Source organism: Triturus cristatus, chromosome 5_2, assembly GCF_964204655.1.
Source record: "Triturus cristatus chromosome 5_2, aTriCri1.1, whole genome shotgun sequence".
Classification (NCBI taxonomy): domain Eukaryota; kingdom Metazoa; phylum Chordata; class Amphibia; order Caudata; family Salamandridae; genus Triturus; species Triturus cristatus.
In genome coordinates, this window is record NC_140588.1 from 596,994,443 (window position 1) to 597,015,638 (window position 21,196).

The 21,196-nt window shown below is 43.0% G+C and overlaps 1 protein-coding gene across 1 annotated transcript in view; it reads left to right on the forward strand.

Moving 5' to 3' along the window:
* The window catches only part of LOC146829045 (gamma-aminobutyric acid receptor subunit beta-4-like), a 584,921-nt gene that overhangs the window by 461,707 nt on the left and 102,018 nt on the right, over positions 1–21,196 (forward strand). The window contains 1 exon segment of the mRNA XM_085606649.1: positions 20,584–20,666. Coding sequence (XP_085462775.1) covers positions 20,584–20,666 — 83 coding nt within the window.

The following is a 21,196-nucleotide window of genomic DNA, read 5'->3' on the forward strand; positions in this document are numbered from 1 at the left end:
TTCATCATGTGTCAGAATGCGGGATGTTCAAGGTTGCGGTTTACGGTCCCAGTTTCAATGCAATGGGAGCACGAAGGAAGGGTGTGGACATTCCTTCCGAGTAACAATTTGGTTGGTTCCTGGTGGTATGAGAGGAGATTAGGATGTTTCAGAAACTCCTGTTATTTTAATTGGTGTTCCCAATCTTAGAAAGGCAGACTCCTTTTAGACTTGTATAGGGATAGACCTTTCTGCTTACCTCTTTCCTGCAAGTGTGAAGCTTTAGACTTGACACTTATTTCCTTTTCCAAAACTTCTACAGAAGTCTATATACGGCTGACACCTACTAAGCTCCCTAATTAGAAATACTGGATAGATGATCCTGTAGTTGATCTATGTTTAGAAGAGAAAAAGGAAGTTTCTTTAAGGAACACCGATTTACTTTAATTTGTTTCATTATTGTTGTGTCTGTCACTATTCTGGTTCTCATTTTATTGCAGTTCAATTTACTGAGATATTTCAGTTTACCTGCTGCATTGTTATATCTCTTGAACTTATTTATATTTTGCTAATATGCTGGATTGATTGGTACTCCAGAACAAAATCCATTTAAAAGTAGTTAGTGATTCCTGGTCCTTTTTGTGAAGTCACATTGGATTCACAAGCCAAAAATGCATTGTTGATGTATTCTCCCTTACAGCGTTTTAAGTCAACCAACAACGGTATATATAACTAATGAGGAAACATCTTTGACAACTTCACTAAATGATTGCGTTGTAAGTACAAGCACGCTGTCAATAGTCTCTACGTTGTGGATGCTAGTTGTGATTAAAGACCCGATTTAGAGTCCAGCGGATGGTTACTCAGTCACAAATGTGATGGATATCCCGTCCATCATATTATTTCCAATGGCACTTGTAATACGGCGGACAGCATATCGATCATATTTGTGGCAAAGTAACCTATCTGCCCAAAACTAAATCAAGCCTTTAGTATGATGGGACTTTGGGTTGGAAAGGTCTATACTCCCTGGAGGTATTGCTGCTGGACTGTATGGGTCCTTTCTACTAATGTTTTTTTTATTTCAACCAGAAGTACATTATGGGATCTTTCTGAGGTCCAAGACAGACTTTGTCCAGTTGGAGTATATTCTTGCTGTCCCATTTTATTATTTACGGTTCCTGGTCTCGACCTCGGAAGATGGTGATGTGTTCCATTAAAAAAAATTTGATTCTGATTGGACTCTGGAAAGTTTAAGTAATGGTCAGTCAGTGGTAGCCCTCTATCAAATTTGTGTATGTTTCTGTAATGTTTTTGGATTCTGTTTTTTAGAGGTCTTATTGTGCTTCAAACATAGATCGTTTTGCATGGACAAAGTATGATATATAGAACATAGCTGCTGTTGCAATTAATCCACTGCTTGAGTGATATATGAATGTTGTCATTGATTTTAAATATCCAGAATTTGTTTTTTCCTAATTTGCATACTGAACAGTTGTGGCAGGTTTAGAATCCAGTGGGTTTGTCAAGGAAAGATGTTGATATATTCCTTTGGTCCAAAAATTCTCAACGGCAAAGTACATGCTTAATGTTCTTGGAACGTCAAAAGCCCATCTCATGGTTTGTTGACATAGTGTTGCTAATGGAAGGATTGCTTGAAAATAGATGACCATGTTTTCTTAGTATTCAAAGGATTCTGTAGTGTTCATTATGAGACCTGGGCAGGAATCTGATGGTGTCTGTTCTAAATTTGTTCCTTTGTTCTTAGTCCCAAAATTACTGCAATAGATTTGTGTGGTCTAACATGCAATTTTTTTCCAATTGGGATCTTTTGTATCCTCTTTGTTCTTGTCTTTTGCATAGTTCTTCCATTTTCTCTTTGTAATTTTATTCATCACAGTTTCTCTTAGTTCTTAGTATTTCATCTCTTGAAATATTCTGTAAGATATTGAATGGATGACAGCTGTCAGCCTGTGTGAGGAAGTGGATTATCAGTTGGGGTGAATGGTAGTCCGCCACAAGTAATAATGACACTATTCTTGTTACGCACATTAAAGGTTTCAGTACTTTAAACCTGAGCTAAACCCCTGGTAGCTATGGCACAGAGCAAACAGGCTTAACTTAAGAAACTGTGTAAAGCATTTAGACATACCAAAACAGCTAAAAACTTTGAGAATAATTAAATGAATTAAGTGCCAAAAATCTAATAAAGGGAACCAGAGATGTGAATTTTTTAAGTTTTAAATGAAAATAGCACCAAAAAGCGTTATGTACCAACCCAGTTATCTGGTTGTGCTTAACCGGTACCTAGACGTGATTTAAGACTGACTGTGATGGAGTACGGCTCAGATACCACGACCAGTTTCATCCCGGTTGAAAGTTTTACCATCTGAAATGGAAGTAAACAATTCCCAGCAGGGCAAGGCAGCAGGCTGTGGCCAAGAAGACCTTCACAAGGCCAAATAGATGTTGACAAAGTCTGGTTGAAGCCATTGACTATTGATGGGAGCGCTCAGAGCGGGCGAAATTCTAATTTTCCACCCAAGAAAGGATACTTTTGGTGCCTTCGCCCAGTGAAATATCAACCTTTGGACTAAGTTACTTTATTGGAGATCAGATTCCTCCAGTGGGGCTGCCCAAAACTGCAGCCGAACAGTGCTCAACGAGGCCCTATGGCATCTCCGCAACGTCCTGCTGAAAAGTATTTGCTGCTGTGGAAAATATCCGAGCAGGAGATACTCGAATCTTTTGCCCATCAGTAATACACCTTCATTGGATTGACTTGGCAGATTTGTCCCAGTCATCTGAGATCAGTTTCTAAGTTCCAGTTTTTTCAGAATCTTGAGAGTATTACTCTGTAACACAGCTAAGGGTCCCATTCCCTTGGGAGCAACTCTTGTGGGGGTGTAAGAAAGGGGATTTCTGCTTGGCTGAGGTATGCACCCAGGTCAGGCAGGAACCATCAGGTAAGGGTAAGCTAGATACACACTAAAAGATAACCTGTATTCACCCTCTAGTAGCTTGGCACGGAACAATCAGGCTTATCTAAAGAGGCATTTGTGCAACACACACACACACACACAGTAACACAATGGATACACAACAAAAAGAATCCACACAGGTTTAGAAAAATAGGTTATTATATTCTGAACAAAATAGGACTAAAACAACAAAAAGTAAAGTGCTTAGAAGCAAGTAGTGCTAAAAAGGTTACTTTAGGTCATGCTGTAATGGGGCAAAGTCAACGTTTGGACTGACCTAGTGTCAGCGCAGGCCGGCTACAGGGCACACGCAGGCCCAGTGAACAAAGTATCTTTCGTGGTACAGGTAATGAGACGCGTCGATGTCCAGTTTCACAGGATGCGTCGATCTTCTCCCCACAGTGAAAGTGATGTGTTAGTTCCAAAGACAGGTGCCAGAGTCGAGAGGCATCAAGCGATGCATCAGATTCTGCCACACAGTCAAGGGAATGCATCAATCTCACCAAGCACCAGTGGCGGCAACACGCCGTTTGATGCTTTGCTCTCTGAAGGCAAAGCACGGGTTTCAATGTGATGTGCCAATTTTACTTCCACAACCAAGTCAATGTGCCGATTCTGCTACCCACACACAGGAGATGCATCTAAATCCATGTTGCAATACAGCTGCAGAACCAACTTCTGAGGCCCAGAACTTGGGGAGGGCACCTCAGGCAAGAGTAGGACTTACAGAAGGCAGAGTCCAGCAGCACCAGCTGAATTGTAGGAAGTCTTTTGTGTCCCTGAGACTTCAGAAAATAGGAGCCAGACAGCAAGCCCTTGGAGATCACTTGGAGGGAAGGCAGAGTCTAGCTCTCCTTCAGCAGGGTCAAGAAGAAGCAGGCAGCTGGCCAACAAGCAGAAAAGCAGTTCTTCCAGAAAAGCAATCCAGTTGAGTCCTTTAAGCAGCACAGCAGTCCTTCTGACAGAGGTTTAGTTCAAGATCCAGAAGAGTCTGTTTTCAGGAGGTCAGAGACCCAGTACTTATACCCAATGTGCCTTTGATGAAGGCGGTGACTTCATAGCAGCTCTCTGAAGTGCACAAGGATCCCTTTCAACCCAGTCAGGTCTTTCAGGATATCTGAAGTGCACAAGGATCCCTTTCAACCCAGTCAGGTCTTTCAGGTTATCTGCGGAGGGTAATCAGTCCTTTGTGTGTGGATAGGACACTACATATTGAAGTATGTCAGCCCCTCCTGGTCCTCCCTGCCCAGGAAGACTCATCAGAATGCAGATGAATGCAGATGAGTGCTCATAATTCAGGTGAGCCTCATCTTCCTGTATTTGTGGCTGTCTAGAGGGAATGTACAAATTGTAGCTGTCGCCCAACCCAGACGTGTATTGGAGACAAAGCACACAGAGTCATAAGCACAGAGAAATGTAAATTTTCTGAAAATGGCATTTCTAAAACAGTACTGTTAAATCCAGCTTCACCAGTAATGAGGATTTTTCATTACCATTCCAAACATATGAACCATGAAAAAGCTTATCTTCCCTGATCAGGAATTGCAGCTTAAAAGTGTATTAAGGAATTTCCAATACAAGCCTATGAGAGGAGTAGGTTTCACAGTAGTTAAAAACTAAATCGGAGGTTTATCACTAACAGGACATGCAAAACATAAAAGTACACGTCCTACCTTTTAGTTACACAGCACTCTGCCCATAGGGCAACCTAGGGCCTACTTTAGGGAAGACCTCTATATAATAAATAGGGAGTTTCAAACTTGGCAATTAGTTTTAAATGCCAAGTCAAAGTGGCAGTAAACTGCACACACAGGTCCTGCAGTGGCAGACCTGAGACAGGTTTGAAAGACTACTACTGTGGGTGGCACACGCAGTGCTGCAGGCCCACTAGTAGCATTTGATTTACAGGCCCTGGCAATATGGTATACCATTTTACAAGGGACTTACAAGTAAATCAAATATGCCAAACAGGTGTAAACCAATTATACTATGTCTAGAGGACAGAGCACATACACTGGTTAGCAATGGTAAAGTGCATAGAGTCCTAAAGCCAACAAAAAGTAGGTCATAAAAAGAGGAACAGGAAGGCAAAAAGTTAGGGATGACCCTTCAAAGAGGACCATTTTCCAGCATGGAGTTGGGCTTAGTTCCAGCAGAAGCCACAAGAAGAGTCCAGGGCAGGTCCAATTGGAACTGGTCAGCTGGGCTCATCAGGAAAACCGGGCTTCTTTTATCTTGTTGTGTCCCTGTAGCTTAACAGGAATTCAGCCAGCTGACCCTTGAGGTCGATTCTTTGTCCTGTGTCCAAGCGGGAGCAGGTCCAGTCTCTAATGTCTGTCCATTTGTGTTAACAGCTGATTTAGTCCTTCTTCTGTCTTTCACAGGTCCTGTAGTGTTTTTAAGAGGGTGCCCAGGGATGCCACATTTATGCATGGCACTACCCTGTGGGTGACGTCTGACCCCTCCTGAACATAGGATAAAAAGTTCCTTGGGGGTTGCCCTACCCACTTTAACAGCATTCCCTGTGTTCGGCAAAGCCAGTGCCCCTCTCTACCTTAAACTAAGATGAAAGAACCTTTCTTCCCTGTTGGGTCTTAATAATGATGAAGATTTGTACATACACTTATGAGGTGCAAAGATGGCTCAAAAACTGCGAAGGAAAATCAAGAAAGCAGAAACCAAAAATGTGGAATTGACACTCAAGCTATAATCAATGATCTAATGGTGCTATACCATTAAAATGAAAGAATTGAAACAATGGTTGATATAAATACAATGCAAAAACAAAAATAATAGTGTAAACACAAACAAACATACTGCAATTACCAAAATGAGTGTACATATATCAAAGTTGACACTAAGGGGTCTATTAGGATGGCGGGCGGAAATCTCCCTGACCGCCATGGTAGCAGTAAAAGACCACCCGCAAGGACCACGGCATAACTGCCGGTCCAATTATGAGGCTCCGCAGTCGAAATCCGACCACGGTGGTCGGATTCTGGCCACTAACATTGCGGCGGTTGCTGCTGCCAGCAGCACCACCGCGATTTGAAAAGGAGCATGTCCTGCATCTCCCTGCACTGCATGGCAGGCACTGCACAGTGCCTGTCACCTGGCACAAGGAAATATAGGGGGTACCCATGTACCCCCCCAGTGCACCCACACCCCCTAAACACATTGGGGGCCGGCCATGGGCCCCCCGAACATGTTTCCGCATACCTTTCCATGGCGGTTCCACCACCGCGGAAGGGCTGGCTACCGCCGGCATCATAATCATGCCGGCGGTGCTTGGCCCTGACCCGCCACAATTGTAGCGGTCCATCTCTGCCCGCCAGGCAAGTGGGCAGACTGCAATTGGCAGAAAAGTGGCAGGCGGAAAATCACTCCGCCGTGGTCACGACCGCGATGCTAATCGGACCGGCAGTTATCCGGGTTTTGACCGCGGGCAGATGGCCGCCGCCGGTACGGCGGTTGCCACCGCCAGACCAGCGGCGGCTATCCGCCCGCCATCCTAATAGACCCCCTTAGACTGTAAATTGAATAAGATACAGACCATTCGATAGAATCATGTGATGTTCAAATGCAATGTAAAACTGTAAAGAGTTAAAAATTGTAACATGAACTTAAATTTAAATTTTCAACTGTCTAAACTTCAACGGCCATAATGCCGCATAATGGGCAGATATGAGAGTGGTGTGTTTATATTATACATATATATATATATATACTTCCACAACGTTTGCGAAGTTTGCGAACAGCCACCGCACTCCTGAACAGCGGGCGCGTCGTCGAGCAGACCTCGCAAGCTGGGTCCGTAATATAAGCAAACACTCCTCACTCAGTAAAGGAATGACGACGCCACGTCTTGGCAATCTATATTAGATTTTAATCTTCGGCAGTGTCGGACGCGTTTCGCCTGAACCAGCAGGCTTGTTCACCATATATATGTGTGTGTGTGTGTGTGTGTGTGTGAAGTAACACAACTCACCAACCGTGAGCAAGGTCCTGTGAGGCCGAAACGCGCAGGTGAAACAGAACAGCTCTGATTTAATAAACAAGTCAACAAAAGGAATTCCGAGTGGGGCACAAATTTGTTTCAAAGAGAATTAATACAGGCAATTGGTTCGGTCTTGCGTCGACACCTGCTGCAGCAGTGTGTCGGTAAGAACCACATTGTTTTCCAACATAGATAGATAGATAGATAGATAGATAGATAGATAGATAGATAGATAGATAGATAGATAGATAGATAGATAGATAGATAGATAGATAGATAGATAGATAGATAGATAGATAGATAGATAGATAGATAGATAGATAGATAGATAGATAGATAGATAGATAGATAGATAGATAGACAGATAGATTTCATTTTTACCAACTGGCGGTCGCCAGTAACTAGTTATAGTTAGGACCATGTTTCCATGGGAAAAGCGTTTTTTGACTTGTCTATACCTTTGGCGTAGTTTGACGAATCTTCATAAAATTTTCCATAAAAAGTGTGCCAGTGATTCTAGTTGGGCATGGAAAGGTTTGGGGTGATTTGGCAAGTGGTGGCCGAGAAAAATGGGGGGGCTCAAAAAAAGTGTGTTTCCTATTTTAATTCCCATTAGAGTTTAGAAACGACTACAGCCCGCACCTCTGGACGTAAATACACCGAATTTAGCATAAAGGTATATTTGGTTAGGCAGATCATGGTTTCAGTTATTTGTTGTAAATTTGTTCAGTAGTTTGTGTGAAAGTAAAGGAAATCCAAATTTGGATATCTACGAATGAGGCTAATTCCCAAATAATAACAAGCTTGTATAGATATCTGCAGAGCTATGATTGGCTGCAACAGTTCAACCAGGATGTGCTGACAACCATCTTGGGACTTGGCTTGAGTTGAGTCCCAAAAAATGTGAAAAAGAAAAGGGGGCATAGTAGGAATACCCTGACCGCCAGGCCTTGGTCTTGAGGAACCACAGGGATCCCGGCAGGGCAAAACAGCATTTTTTTAAATTACATGTTTGCTGTGAATTTGCAAGCGCAGGCTCCAGTGCTTGTTTTAAAAAGGGCCCACAGGTGGCCAGGTCCCGGGAGCATTTTCTAAAAAAAAGGAGGCATACGGGACCCCCCTCCTGAGGCTCTTTGAACCCCAGGGACTACCACCTCCCCATGGCTTTTTATTCATATAGATGGGGGGCTGCATGGACCCCCTCCATGAACTCAAATGAACCCTGGGGACAACCACCTCCCGAGGCTTTAATTGAAAAAGTGCGTGGGGGTGTGCGGACCCCCCTTGGCCCTCGGGACACCACCTCCCTGGGGCTTATGTTAATATGAAGCGGGGGCAGCATGGACCCCTATGCCCTAGGGACCACCATCTCTCTGGGCTTTCTTTTATTTCAGAAGGAGGGGGCCTTGTGGGCCCCCTTCTCAGGCCATTCTCAGTCTGGGGGACCACCACCTCCCTGGGGTGGCTTGTGCACGATAAAGGAGGGAGGCCATGCAGCCCCCACAGGACAGGCTTCTGCTCTGTCCCGGTATGCCCAGTCCCTGGAGATAGCTGTTTGCTTTTGCTTGGACAGCTGACAGCTCCTGCCAAGCAAAAGCAAACACTTCAGTTCCAACGAGCGAGATCTGACAAAGGGCTCCCTCCTACTAGAAGCACAGGTTTTATCTCTTTCCCTGCCCACAGACATGCGAGCAGGGAAAGAGGTGAAAAAATTGCTCATGCATGGAGGTAGCTACCTTTCCTGCAGCTCCCTCCATGCAGCAGCAATGCTGGCTCCTGGAGGAGACAGGGAGCCAGCTGGGACCGCGAGTGCCTTGAGGCTCCCCCCACAGTCCTCATCATGCACACTGGGTTCCCTGGCAGTGACCAGGGCACCCAGAGACACATGACTGCGCCCCAGGGAATGGGGTCCCCGGGGCCTCATTTTCCCTGGGTAGGGAAGCTGCGTGACACCCCACCCTCATTTATGGCCACGGATGGGGTCCCTGGGTCCGAAATCGGCCCAGGGAGCAGGCCGCTTGGCTCCCCTCTCCCACTAAAAAAATATCTATTTTAAGGCCTGATCCCGGGAGACGGGGTCCCCGTGGCCAAAATCAGCCCAGGGAATGGAGCCCTGCTGCCCCCTCCCCGTTCATTTATGGCCACGCCCAGGGGGATGAGGTCCCTGGGGCTGAAATCAGCCCAGGAAAGGATCTCCCATGGCCATACCCCATTCAATTATGGTGGGCCCCGGCAGATGGGGTCCCCAGTGCCAAAATCCACGAACCTCCATTCAAATGTGGCCTGGCCACTCACACACCCACTTACCAACTCACAGACCCACACAAACACTCACACATTCACTCACTCACAGACCCACTCAAACACTCACACATCCACTCACAGACCCACCTCGACAGTTATGCATCTACTCACAGACCCACTTAGAGACTCATGCATCCACTCACAGACACACTCAGACTCATGCACACCCACTCACAGACCCATTCAGAGACTCATACACCCATTCATAGTCCCACAGAGAAACTCATGCACTCACTCACAGACCCACTCATCGACTCATGCACTCGCTTACAGACTGACGCACACACCCACTGAGAAACTCATGCTCTCATTCACATGCTCTATCTCAAAGGTTACAATTAGAAACTAAAATTAAAAAGCCTTGGAAATTCACTGAAAAAAACAAAGTTTACAGGGACGTTATAGTTAAGAAATAGAATTTAAAATACTTAGAAATTCACAGAAAAAAGTTTACAGGGATTCTATAGTTAGGCTCAGACCTCATTTGTACAAAACCAGTGCATTGCGGGGGTGTAAGTTATAGCTCGCTCAGGTAACTATAACTGCTGAAATTAATTGGTTTTGTATGAAAGAAATCTAAGCCTAACTATCCTTGTAACCTTTGTTTTTTAAGTGAAAATAAATGTGTGTGTGTATATATATATATATATATATATATATATATATATATATATATATATATATAGAGAGAGAGAGAGAGATAGTCGCCAGTAGATAGTTATAGTTAGGACCGTGTTTCCATAGGAAATCAGAAAATTCTATTTTGAATAACTTTGGCGCCGGTTGACGAATCCTCGCGAAATTTTCAAAGCTAATGGGGCGCTCTGCTCAGCTCCTACCCTGAAAGTCTCGGGGTGATTCGTCAAGCGGGGCCAAGAAAAAAGGGGGTCCCAAAATGCGTTTTCCCCATGCATTTTTCCATAGGACCTTTAGTCAAAGGTACAGCCCGAACGGCTGAACAGAATTACTTGAAATTTGGCAGAGAGGTAGTCCTCAAGTCAGGGAAGTGCCTTTTGCATGTATGGAGTAAATCTGTTCAGTATTTCCTGAGAAAATTGCATTTAAAGCACATAAATATCTATAGCCGCGCCCTAACGTGCGCGAGCGTAATTCTGATTGGTGGTTACATGTCAGTCAACGTTCGAATCGGTCGAAATCAGGAAGTGTCGGCCGCCATTTTGTTTGTTGTGGGTGCGAGAGTGAAAAATAGAGGTGGCAAACGTGAAAAGAGGGCAGGGTAGAGAGTTCCTGACCCCCTAGCCTTTGTCAGGGGGTCCCTAAAGGACCCCGAAGGGTGAAAAAACATTTTTTTTTTTTTTAAATCGCGGGGTGCGTGCACCGTGCGCGCACGGTGAAAAAGCTTAAAAAAAAAAAAACATACATAACTTAGCATTTAAAAAACCGTACAAATTCACTTAAAAAACCATAGGTTTCACACATGTTATAGTTAGGAATTAGCATTTAAAAAACCTTGCAAATTCACTTAAAAAACCATAGGTTTCACACATGTTATAGTTAGGTGGACATTTCACTCGTAAAAAAACAATGAAATTCCCCCGTTATAGTTAGGTCAGATAACTATAACTCACGCGACCGCCACTCTATCACAAGGATGATGTGATCAGTGATGTCATGAGTGATGCCACTGACCATGTCATGAGTGATGTAATATGTGACGTCATGAGCACTGGATTGCGGGCGCGCGAGTTATAGTTATCTGACCTAACTATAAAGGGGGAATTTCATTGTTTTTTTACGAGTGAAATGTCCACCTAACTATAACATGTGTGAAACCTATGGTCTTTTAAGTGAATATATATATGGATATAGATATATAGATATAAATATATCCAACAATACAGCCACTAACACTCTCATACAGCCACTCACACATTCACTCACTCTCCAAAACAGCCACTCAATCGCCCATACAGCTACTCACATACTCACTAACACATCCATGCAGCCACTCAGTCACCCACTCACACATGGACACACACAGTCACACAGACACTCACATAATATATGGTAGAAGTAGTATCACTCATTAGCAGATCACCGAGTATAATAATTTAACTTTTGTAGTAACTTAGTATGTAGGTTTAACAATCATAAATTCTTAGAAAGTACTAACACTTACTGGATGATGTCATTAATGATGCAATCAGTGATTTGAGATGTCATGAGTGATGTCACTGACCATGTTATGAGTGATGTAATATGTGAGGTCATAAGCAGGGCATTGCAGGGGTGTAAGTTATAGCTAGCTCAGGTAACTATAACTGGTGAATTTCACTGGTTTTGTATGAATGAAATCTTAGCTTAACTATAACGTCCTTGTAACCTTTGATTTTTCAGTGAAAAAAAATATATAGATAGATAGATAGATAGATAGATAGATAGATAGATAGATAGATAGGTAGGTAGGTAGGTAGGTAGGTAGGTAGGTAGATAGATAGATAGATAGATAGATAGATAGATAGATAGATAGATAGATAGATAGATAGATAGATAGATAGATAGATAGATAGATAGATAGATAGATAGATAGATAGATAGATAGATAGATAGATAGATAGATAGATAGATAGATAGATAGATAGATAGATCCAACAACAAGCTTCTGCCATGTCCTCTGGCCTCTTAGTCCGGTGACTCGTGAGCCGAAAATTGAATTGCCCAGAATTATCTACAGAGACTCTGCGTTTTACCATCAAGAAACACACGGCATGAGCTCTATGCAGGTAGTGCAAGTGATTTATTTAGGTAACAGCAGCCTTAGTACCCTAAACTGTGCAAATAATGTTATATGCTTAGTTCTTGCCATAGGTATTTTCAGCTGGCAAAAAAAACGTCATTTGTTATAATCATTGCCATGAATTTTGAATGTCTTGTTCTGCAATTAATTGTATGGAATAATCTGATTTTTTCTTTCATCTCATTTCTACGGTTCAAAGCTTACAGTTTGAGGGACATTTGTCCATTTAAATGAGTAATATAGTATTACAAGCGATGCATGAAGCACTTTGTAACCAGTCTAAAATAGCGCCTATGTAACCTGATTTCCTTGTATAACACTATTTGCATAGTCTATCATCTATGTTTACTATCACTGTCACTTTATATCACAAGTAGATGTGTCCACTAAATTTGACCCAAAAATCGCTTAGGGTACTAAGGCTGCTGTTGCTTAAATAAATCACTTGCACTTACTGCATAGAGCTTGTGCCGTGTGTTTCTTGATTGTGAAACGCTGAGTCTGCCAGCTAACTAATGATGTGTAATTTGATCCAATATTGTCAACAGAGAATAGATTGATAATCATGAAAGGTGATCCTAGGTTTCCATCATAGTGTTCAGATGAAATTATATATATTTGACTGCTTTTATTATGCAAAATATTATGGTATCAAAACCCATACTTCACAGAAAAGAACTCACTATATCAGAACCTATTGCATAGCTTACCAATATCCATCATTATTCACCATTCTATTCATGAAAGGTAAAAGAAACCTTAACATTCAAAATCTTGTCGGTACAAATTGTCAGCTGCACCTTGCAAAGAACCACATCAACAATCTCTTCTTTCTACAGACAGCATGTTTGCCATTGAACATTGTTTAATCAACTTTCTATTCATGATGTGCGTGTATATATATATATATATATATATATATATATATATATATATATATATATATTCACTTAAAAAACCATAGGTTTCACACAAGTTATAGTTAGCTGTACATTTCACTCGTAAAAAAACAATGAAATTCCACGTTATAGTTAGATCAGGTAACTATAACTTGCGCCCCCGCAATGCACTGCTGATGACGTCACATATTACATCACTTATGACATGGTCAGTGACATCACTCATGACATCAATGATGACATCTGAAATGACACATTGTGCATTGCGGTCGCGCAAGTTATAGTTACCTGATCTAACTATAACGTGGAATTTCATTGGTTTTTTACGAGTGAAATGTACAGCTAACTATAACTTGTGTGAAACCTATGGTTTTTTAAGTGAATTTGCAAGGTTTTTTAAATGCTAATTCCTAACTATAACGTGTGTGAAACCTATGGTTTTTTCAGTGAATTTGTACGTTTTTTTAAATGCTAAGTTATGTATTTATTTTTAATTTTTGCGCGCACGGTGCGCTTTGCGCACCGTGCGCGCGCTGTGGGCACTCGTGGGCACTACGTTGCGCATTTCGTACCGTGCACGCCTCGCCATTTTTTACAAAATATCAATTGTTTTTTTCTCCCTTGGGGGTCCTTAGATTTATATATTAAATGTGATTGTTAATTCTTTTTTTATTTTTTTTTACCGTACGCGTACGGTAAGCTTACCGTACGCGCACTCCGCGATTTTTTTTTAAAATTAATACATTTATTTTTCATACTTTTTGGTCCTTCGTGAACCCCCTGACGAACGCTAGGGGGTCTGCAACTCTCTTCGTTGCCCCCTTTTCATGTTATCAACCTTTGTTTTTCAGTGCGAGAGACAGAAAATGGCGGCCGATACTTTCTGATTTCGACCGATTCGAATGTTTACAGTCATGTAACCACCAATCAGAATTGAGCTCGCGCACGGCACCGTACGCGTACGGTAAGCTTACCGTAAGCGCACGGAGCGCGCTTACAGATATATATATTGATTTAAATGCTATTTTCTCAGGACCTACTGAACAGATTTACACCAGACCTGCAAAAGGCACATCCCTGACCTGAGGACTACCTCTCTGCCCAATTTCAAGTAATTCTGTTCAGCCGTTCGGGCTGTAGCTCGGACTAAAGGTCCTATGGGAAAATGCATGGGGAAAACGCGTTTTGGGACCCCCCTTTTTTCTCAGCCCCCGCTTGACGAATCCCCCCCGAGACTTTCAGGGTAGGAGCGGAGCGTAGCGCCCCATTAGTTTTGAAAAATTCGCGAGGATTCGTCAACCGGTGCCAAAGTTATTCCAAATAGAATGTTGCGGATTTCCTATGGAAACACGGTCCTAACTATAACTATCTACTGGCGACCGCCAGTAGATAATATGTATATATATATATATATATATTTTATCTCTCTTTCTCGAACCGACAAAGATTGACGACGCTGTGTTCTGACCAAAAATTTATTGGAACAGCTTAGAAGGACGCGTTTCGCCTGCCAAGCAGGCTTGTTCACCAATAGTTCAACCATTTTTGAAATCAGACATTTTAAATCGTAATGCATGAGTCAATAGTCACGTGATACGACTACAATTGCAGTATGTTGGAAGAAAGACTCGTAGTTCTCACTCGTGGACAACTATCGTTTTCGCCGCTCAATTAATACACAAAATGAATGAACAAATGTCACAATGTCTGACAGTACAATACATTAATAATTAATGACTAGCCCAATTGAACATAAACAATCATTTTCTGAGAAACTGCTTGCACGAACGAGGAATTTATACCCACTTGGGTTGTAGCACTTGTATTTGAGAGCAGGTTATACTCACGAGAGTTGAACCTTAGATGTTAATGTGAACACATTTTGTAAGGACAGGATTGTCTTTATAAAGTTGTATTGCAAACGGAAGGTGTACAAAAAAGGCAAACCCACTAGGGCAAATACGCCCATAAGCGTCCGAGGTTAATCATATCAGTGAGGATCGATTACCTAGTGTAGCGTGACTTGCTGAGACAAATACCTATGACCAAATTTTACATAAAGTTTTATTGAAAAATCACGAACGAAATTTTTAAAAATATACTTTATGTTCAATTGGGCTAGTCATTAATTATTATGAACAACTAACTATATCGGAAGAATTTCAATGGTTTTGTTCGAGTGAAATGTCCAGCTAGCTATAACACCCCTAAAACCTATTGTTTTTCAGTGAATTTCTAAGGTTTTTTAAATGCTATTTCCTAACTATATCAGGCCTGAAACCTATGGTTTTTTCAGTGAATTTCAAAGGTTTTTTAAATTCTAATACCTAACTATATCAGGCCTGAAACCTATGGTTTTATCAGTGAATTTCAAAGGTTTCCACTCTGTTTTCCTTCTTTCCCGATCCTCGACTGGTGCACACTGCATATCCTGCCAGATGCTGATCCCAGCACTGCTGTCATGCTGGTAATTCTTTTCCCAGCATGAGAGCAGCGCTGGGTTTGGTCTGAGAGGCCTGCTTTGCCGCTCACATAGTACCTGGAGCCTGTTGCTTTTCTCCACCCAGCTGTACAAGACAACCCGGGAGGCGAAATGCTAAAAGCGCGTGTCGGTTTGGCGGGCCTAAAACGACCGGCTAAACCATCATGCGTACTCAGTAGTTCCCACAACAGTGAAAAAGATAATGATAATAAAGCTATCTTATTATCATTTTCTTTTTCTTTTCACTGTTGCCTCTGCTGGGTAGTAGCAGTCGGGTGACGCTCCTCCGCCCGCCCCTTTTGACTGTTCAACCTCTCTTCACATTGAAAGTAAAAGCATAACCGAGAGTTTGACAGCGCTGAATTCTCTGACTCCTGGGGCAATAGGCAAATATTTTCCAGATACCAGTGAGCCTGGGGAGTTGGCAAGGCACATCCCTTAAACTGTGGATCCTACAACTTTTGCTTTAAATTATTGTCGTAAGTGTAGTCTTTATGGATAATATCCTCACTTTACAACTGCAAAAAACCCCACAACAAATATATAAACAGTGCCACTCTGCGCAGAAGTTTTTCAGTAAAAGATTGGTCTCTCTCACAGATATTTAGAAATCTCGAGGCCACTTTACACTGTTGGGAGCCCAGCTTTGTGGTCCAGTGACCATGCTACAATGAGTGAAAAGCTAACTCCAGCAAACACAGCCATAAGGTGGTGAGCAGTGGGGAAATAAGCATTTATAGATGTGCAGGTGGGTAGGTCAGTAAATGGATGATGAATGGATGGATGGATGATAGAAGGAAGGACGAATGGAAGGAAGGACAGATGGAGGAGCAATTAGATGTGTTTATTAATAGATGGATTGTAGATAGGTGGATAGGCAGGTGGCTGATAGGAGGTAGATAAAAAATAAAAGGCTGCACCTCAAAGGGCCTATCAACCATGTTATCATTTGATTGAGCAAAAGAAAACGGACAGCAAATAATATCTAAAGCAGTGAACGGCATTATAACTTCAATACTTGCCAGATATAAAGTGGTCACTATGAAAATATTTTCCAATTCTCTTGTAAAGAAAATAATTTCTGTGGCATTTCCCAAGATTACTACATACATTGGCAGAGGTTTTATGTTCGACCAGACAGCGTGCTCCATGTTTTCTGGTTCATTTGGGCCTTGCTTTGCTATTTGCTGATCTAAAGTTTTCGGTGGCAACGGGTTTTGTTCTATTTATACAGGAGGACACCGTCCGAGGCAGTGACTTCCATTTGTGGAGAGCAAAGGCTGTGTTCTGCACTGTTGTCTACACGTATTAAGGTGCACAAGCCAATCCCATGAAAGGGTCTCTCTCTGACTTCCACTGTTGGAAGGGATTACATTCATTGATGTTCCTTCAGAGTTTCAAGCCTCATTTCCATGCGACGGAGGCTCCTGCATTCAGGAGAGAAGCTGGGAAATAGGCAGTCAGTGCAGTCTGACATATTTGTCGACGTGTCGCTCTGCGAGCGAGGATGCCCAGATTGTGAACTAATATGCATGCATTTTAGCAGCGGATTTCCCCGTGTCTCCCATTTTCTGCGTGTCTGTCGGAGCTGATAAATGTCCTTTTTAAAGGTGGGCACGCTGGTGATTAGGCGCGGGTGCACGGCTGCCTCTGAGCCCAGTATGGATGTATAAAGCATCTCTTTGTCTCGGGCGCAGAGTCTATTTATAGCGCGGCAGGCAGTGGCAAAGGCGCTCCTCCAGGCTTCATCTTCTACAAACAGTTTTCACAGACAGCAGAGAGATAAATTTAGCACTCAAGGTTTCTTAAAGAGACAGGGCCCAGCTGATGCAGTGTCTCCCCCTCTGCGCACTCGGTTTGCGCCATTAGTTTCTTCCTAAGGTGTCGTGCGCTTTGCCTCCTAAGCTGCATCTAGCCATAAATGCCTACGTCCTTTGAGCTGTTTATCTTCCCGTGTCTTTGCCTTACTATTCTGCTGTTCCTTATTGCACAGCTATCCATCCACGGGTGTTAATAACTGTGAAGGAGCGCCATGCATACCCCCCTTCACAACAAAGGGAGGTGGCGCAACATGCACCAAGGGTCGACATACACACCGACGTACCAAACGGGGACCCAGAGTTCCTGTCCCAGTAATGGCCGTGCTCTGATTCAGGTCATAATGGATGCTCAACACTAGAACCACGGTGATAGTTACACCTGCTCATCCACATCTAAGGGGGCAGATTCACAAGCCCCTTGGGCTGCTAGTGCGTTACTGACGCACCGGAAGCGCATTTTTCTGCCCCATATTTACTAGGACATGAAAAGCCAACCTGTGTGGCTTTTCCTGTCCTTGTAAATACTGCCCCTTTATACGCAGCACTTTGCGTGAGAGGGGTGTTCCATGGGTGTTGCTGTGGGTGTTCGCTCGCAACACGCATGGAACCAGACACATTTCCAGATTTACAAGAAATCGTAAATCTGGAAATGTGTCTCCCCTAGGCGCTACGAGGAGAAATTGAGTAATTTCTCCTTGTTTTATTACCTCTTTCTATGCGTGCTGTATTCTGCAGTACACATAGAACGAGGAAATGACCCCTAATGATTGTTTATGTACAGGAAGGTGTCCCTTCCTGTACATAAACAATCCTTTAAATCAATGACGTTTTACAAGTTCTATGTGTGCTAGTGCAGCACACATAGAAGTTGTAAAATGTCAATTCTGATTGTTTATGGGCAGGAAGGGAACCCTTCCTGTACATAAATAATCATCCCTGTGACGCAGGCATCCTTGCACCATGGTGCAAGGGTGCCTGCATCGGCGCATGGCAGCAGCTTGTGCACCAGCGCAGGGGTAAACACAGAGCCGCGACATATTGGTGTAAATATGTCCCATCTCTGTGCTTCAAAACTAATGCAGTGCGGCACAGCAAAATGACTTGCTGCACCGGGCTGCGTTAGCTTATTGTAAATCTGCCCCATGGAATTTCATTAAAACCAGAGAACAAGAACCGTGAGATCCAATGCTATTAATAAAAAAGGCTGTGAGTGTGGGAGCAGTAGACTTTTTCTCCTTAAAGTCTCTTTAAGATTGCTTAAATTCATCTTCACTATGGCAATTGCATTCAATTTGGCCACTTCATTGTAGTAATAAATGCAGATTTAAATTGTTAATGCCTTGAAAGTTTCTTAGTATGTTTGTAACACATTTATTTTATCTGATACCAAAGCCCCCAATGCAAGGCCAAAGGCAATGCACGACGAGGGTTTAGTGCATGTGACCGATTGGGTGCAGGAAAGGCCTTGTGGTCAAACGCCTGTGCAAGGCCAAAGGGTGTCCACATTGGAGGTTGGACACCCATGTCAGGTTGGGCACAGGGAATGCCTTGTGTCCAACCACCTCTGCGCACAACCTTGCATAGCATAGGATGAATGCGGGGGAGTTGGCACACTGCCAGGCCATATGTCAGGACTGCTGCCACCTCCACTGGTTACAGCTAAAGGCCGTGCACAGCAATGGTTGGGAATAAAGTGTATTATAAAACAAGCATTGACAAAGCAAATAGGTCTTGCCTTTATGAAATGGTGGGTCTGCCAAAGCGTTTTGGCACAGATATGCATTATTGGCAAAAGAAAAGTTGTTCACCAATACTATGAGTCAACTTGTGCCCTGGAGTACCTCCAAGTCGTGCCTCGTTGTGCACTGCTAATTGCCACACGTTTCATCACTCATGACATGTTCTATGATACAATTGATGATATCAATGATCTATCTGAAATGACTTAATTGAAAGCCTCAATGTGCATGGTGGACCCCTCAGCACATATAATTGGAGGCACAGTTAGTCTTTGCATTGAAAGTGACACAAGTTGCCATTTAAATAATTGTCTGACCAGTAGAGGTGACTGTAGAGATTATTGTTTTTGTACCAACCTGGATGATCTGCTAGGTATCAAGCCGGTTGACCCTGCATAAACTCATAAAAAGAATAAAAGTCTACATGACAAGTGGTTATGAATATGGCTGAGAGAAAAATAAAAAGGGAACGGGCAGCTGTTGAAGAATTCAGTGAGAAAAAATCAGCCAGGAAACAGTATACCTAGTTATTATTAATCTTTGTTTTACTTAATATATTTTTGTACTATTTATATACTATTGACCTGAGTCCAATTTTTGCTGGTGCCCCCTTCAGTCAGGGTTCGTTGTTGTCGCTGCAGCTGCCTGCTGTCGTGCTCCTGACTGAAGGGGGCATCGGCAAAAATTGGAGTCAGATCAATAGTATATCAATACTATAAAAAATATTTAAATAAAATAAATATATAGACACTTACAAATACATATTATCGCTGATGTCTCTCTTTTTATACACGCGTGCCTTTATATTTATTTTATTAATGTTATTGTATCTAAGCTGTTTGTATAGAGACTGAGCAGATGGAGATAGATTCATGTACAGTTGAGAGTAGGTAACAGTAATTCTCTTGTAAAGATTGCGAGCTTCTTTAAGCACCCCCCCCCCACACACACACACATAATTGCAGTTTGTTTTTTAAACATGGTGAAAGGGCAGAGGCGCATGATGCCAAAATATTTACAGGTTATACGGGGCATATCTATTTCACACCTGTTTCTCCATTGATAAGATATAATGGATAGGTACAAAATGTGCAAGAACTCAGGCCTCGGTGATCAGCCAGATATATAATTAGCATGCAATAAACAACGGAAATGTCCATGCTGACATTCAGGTGGGGCTTTGTTTTTTGTTTTTTTGGGTTTTTTTAAAAGTGAAATGCTGTGTCTTGCTTGAGAAGCCCTAGTCTTTCTTACTTTTATTCCAACGCGCACCACCAAAGGAATCCAGCACATTACACACATCACACACACACTGGCACACAATACATGAAACGCACACTCCCCGTTCTCTCGCTTTCTTTCTGATCCAGCTTCCTTTCGGCCTCGCTCTCATGTCCTCCCCCTCCACCCTCCTCCTTCTATGAATGTAAAAAACAGGCTTTTGCTGAAGTGAGTCACGAAAGATTTAAGCCGTGCGGCAGCGAGAGAGCACCCTACCTCCTTTCCCCTCCCTTTTAGCTTCTCCTTCACCCCCACCCAACCACTTCTCTCAGGTTGCTATGGAAACAGTGGCCCCTCTTGCTGCCTGACTTTGATTTCTTCCTTTTATTTTTTCATCTTTCAGAATCACGACAACAGCAGCTTGTATGATGGACCTGCGAAGATACCCTCTGGACCAGCAGAACTGCACGCTGGAAATTGAGAGTTGTGGGTATTCATTGTGTATTCAGCTCGCGCCCATCCCTTTATCTTTGTGTACCATGTGTGTACTAGGGGAGCGGTGACGTCGGGAGCGACGTAGACGTCCCAGCCGTTTAACATTCATGTATTCTGTTGCATTTCGCGGCACTCCATTTCCTTTTAAGGCGAAGAAGCTTGAGAGGAGAGGGATCTCGGTCCAACGCACCAAAAGCTCCTTGTGGTGAACACAGCCTGCCAGGTGATGTCACCAAACGGAGCTCTGAGGCTCCTGGTACATTGTGAAATAAAACGATTCACAGTGATCGCCAAATGAGGTATGTGGCAGGCAAGGCGGCTGACTGCATTTCAGGAAAGAAAGCTGTCCATTATACAGGACAGGAGAAGGTACAAATGTAAACAAAAGATGACGGCGCGGAAGCCATTACACGCAGAGCACACATGGCTGGCAGTTATACTGGGCAGGAAGAGAAAGTAGAAATGCAAGCAGAAATGTAAAGAAACGATGACGACAAGGAAGCCATTGCAGGCAGAGTGCA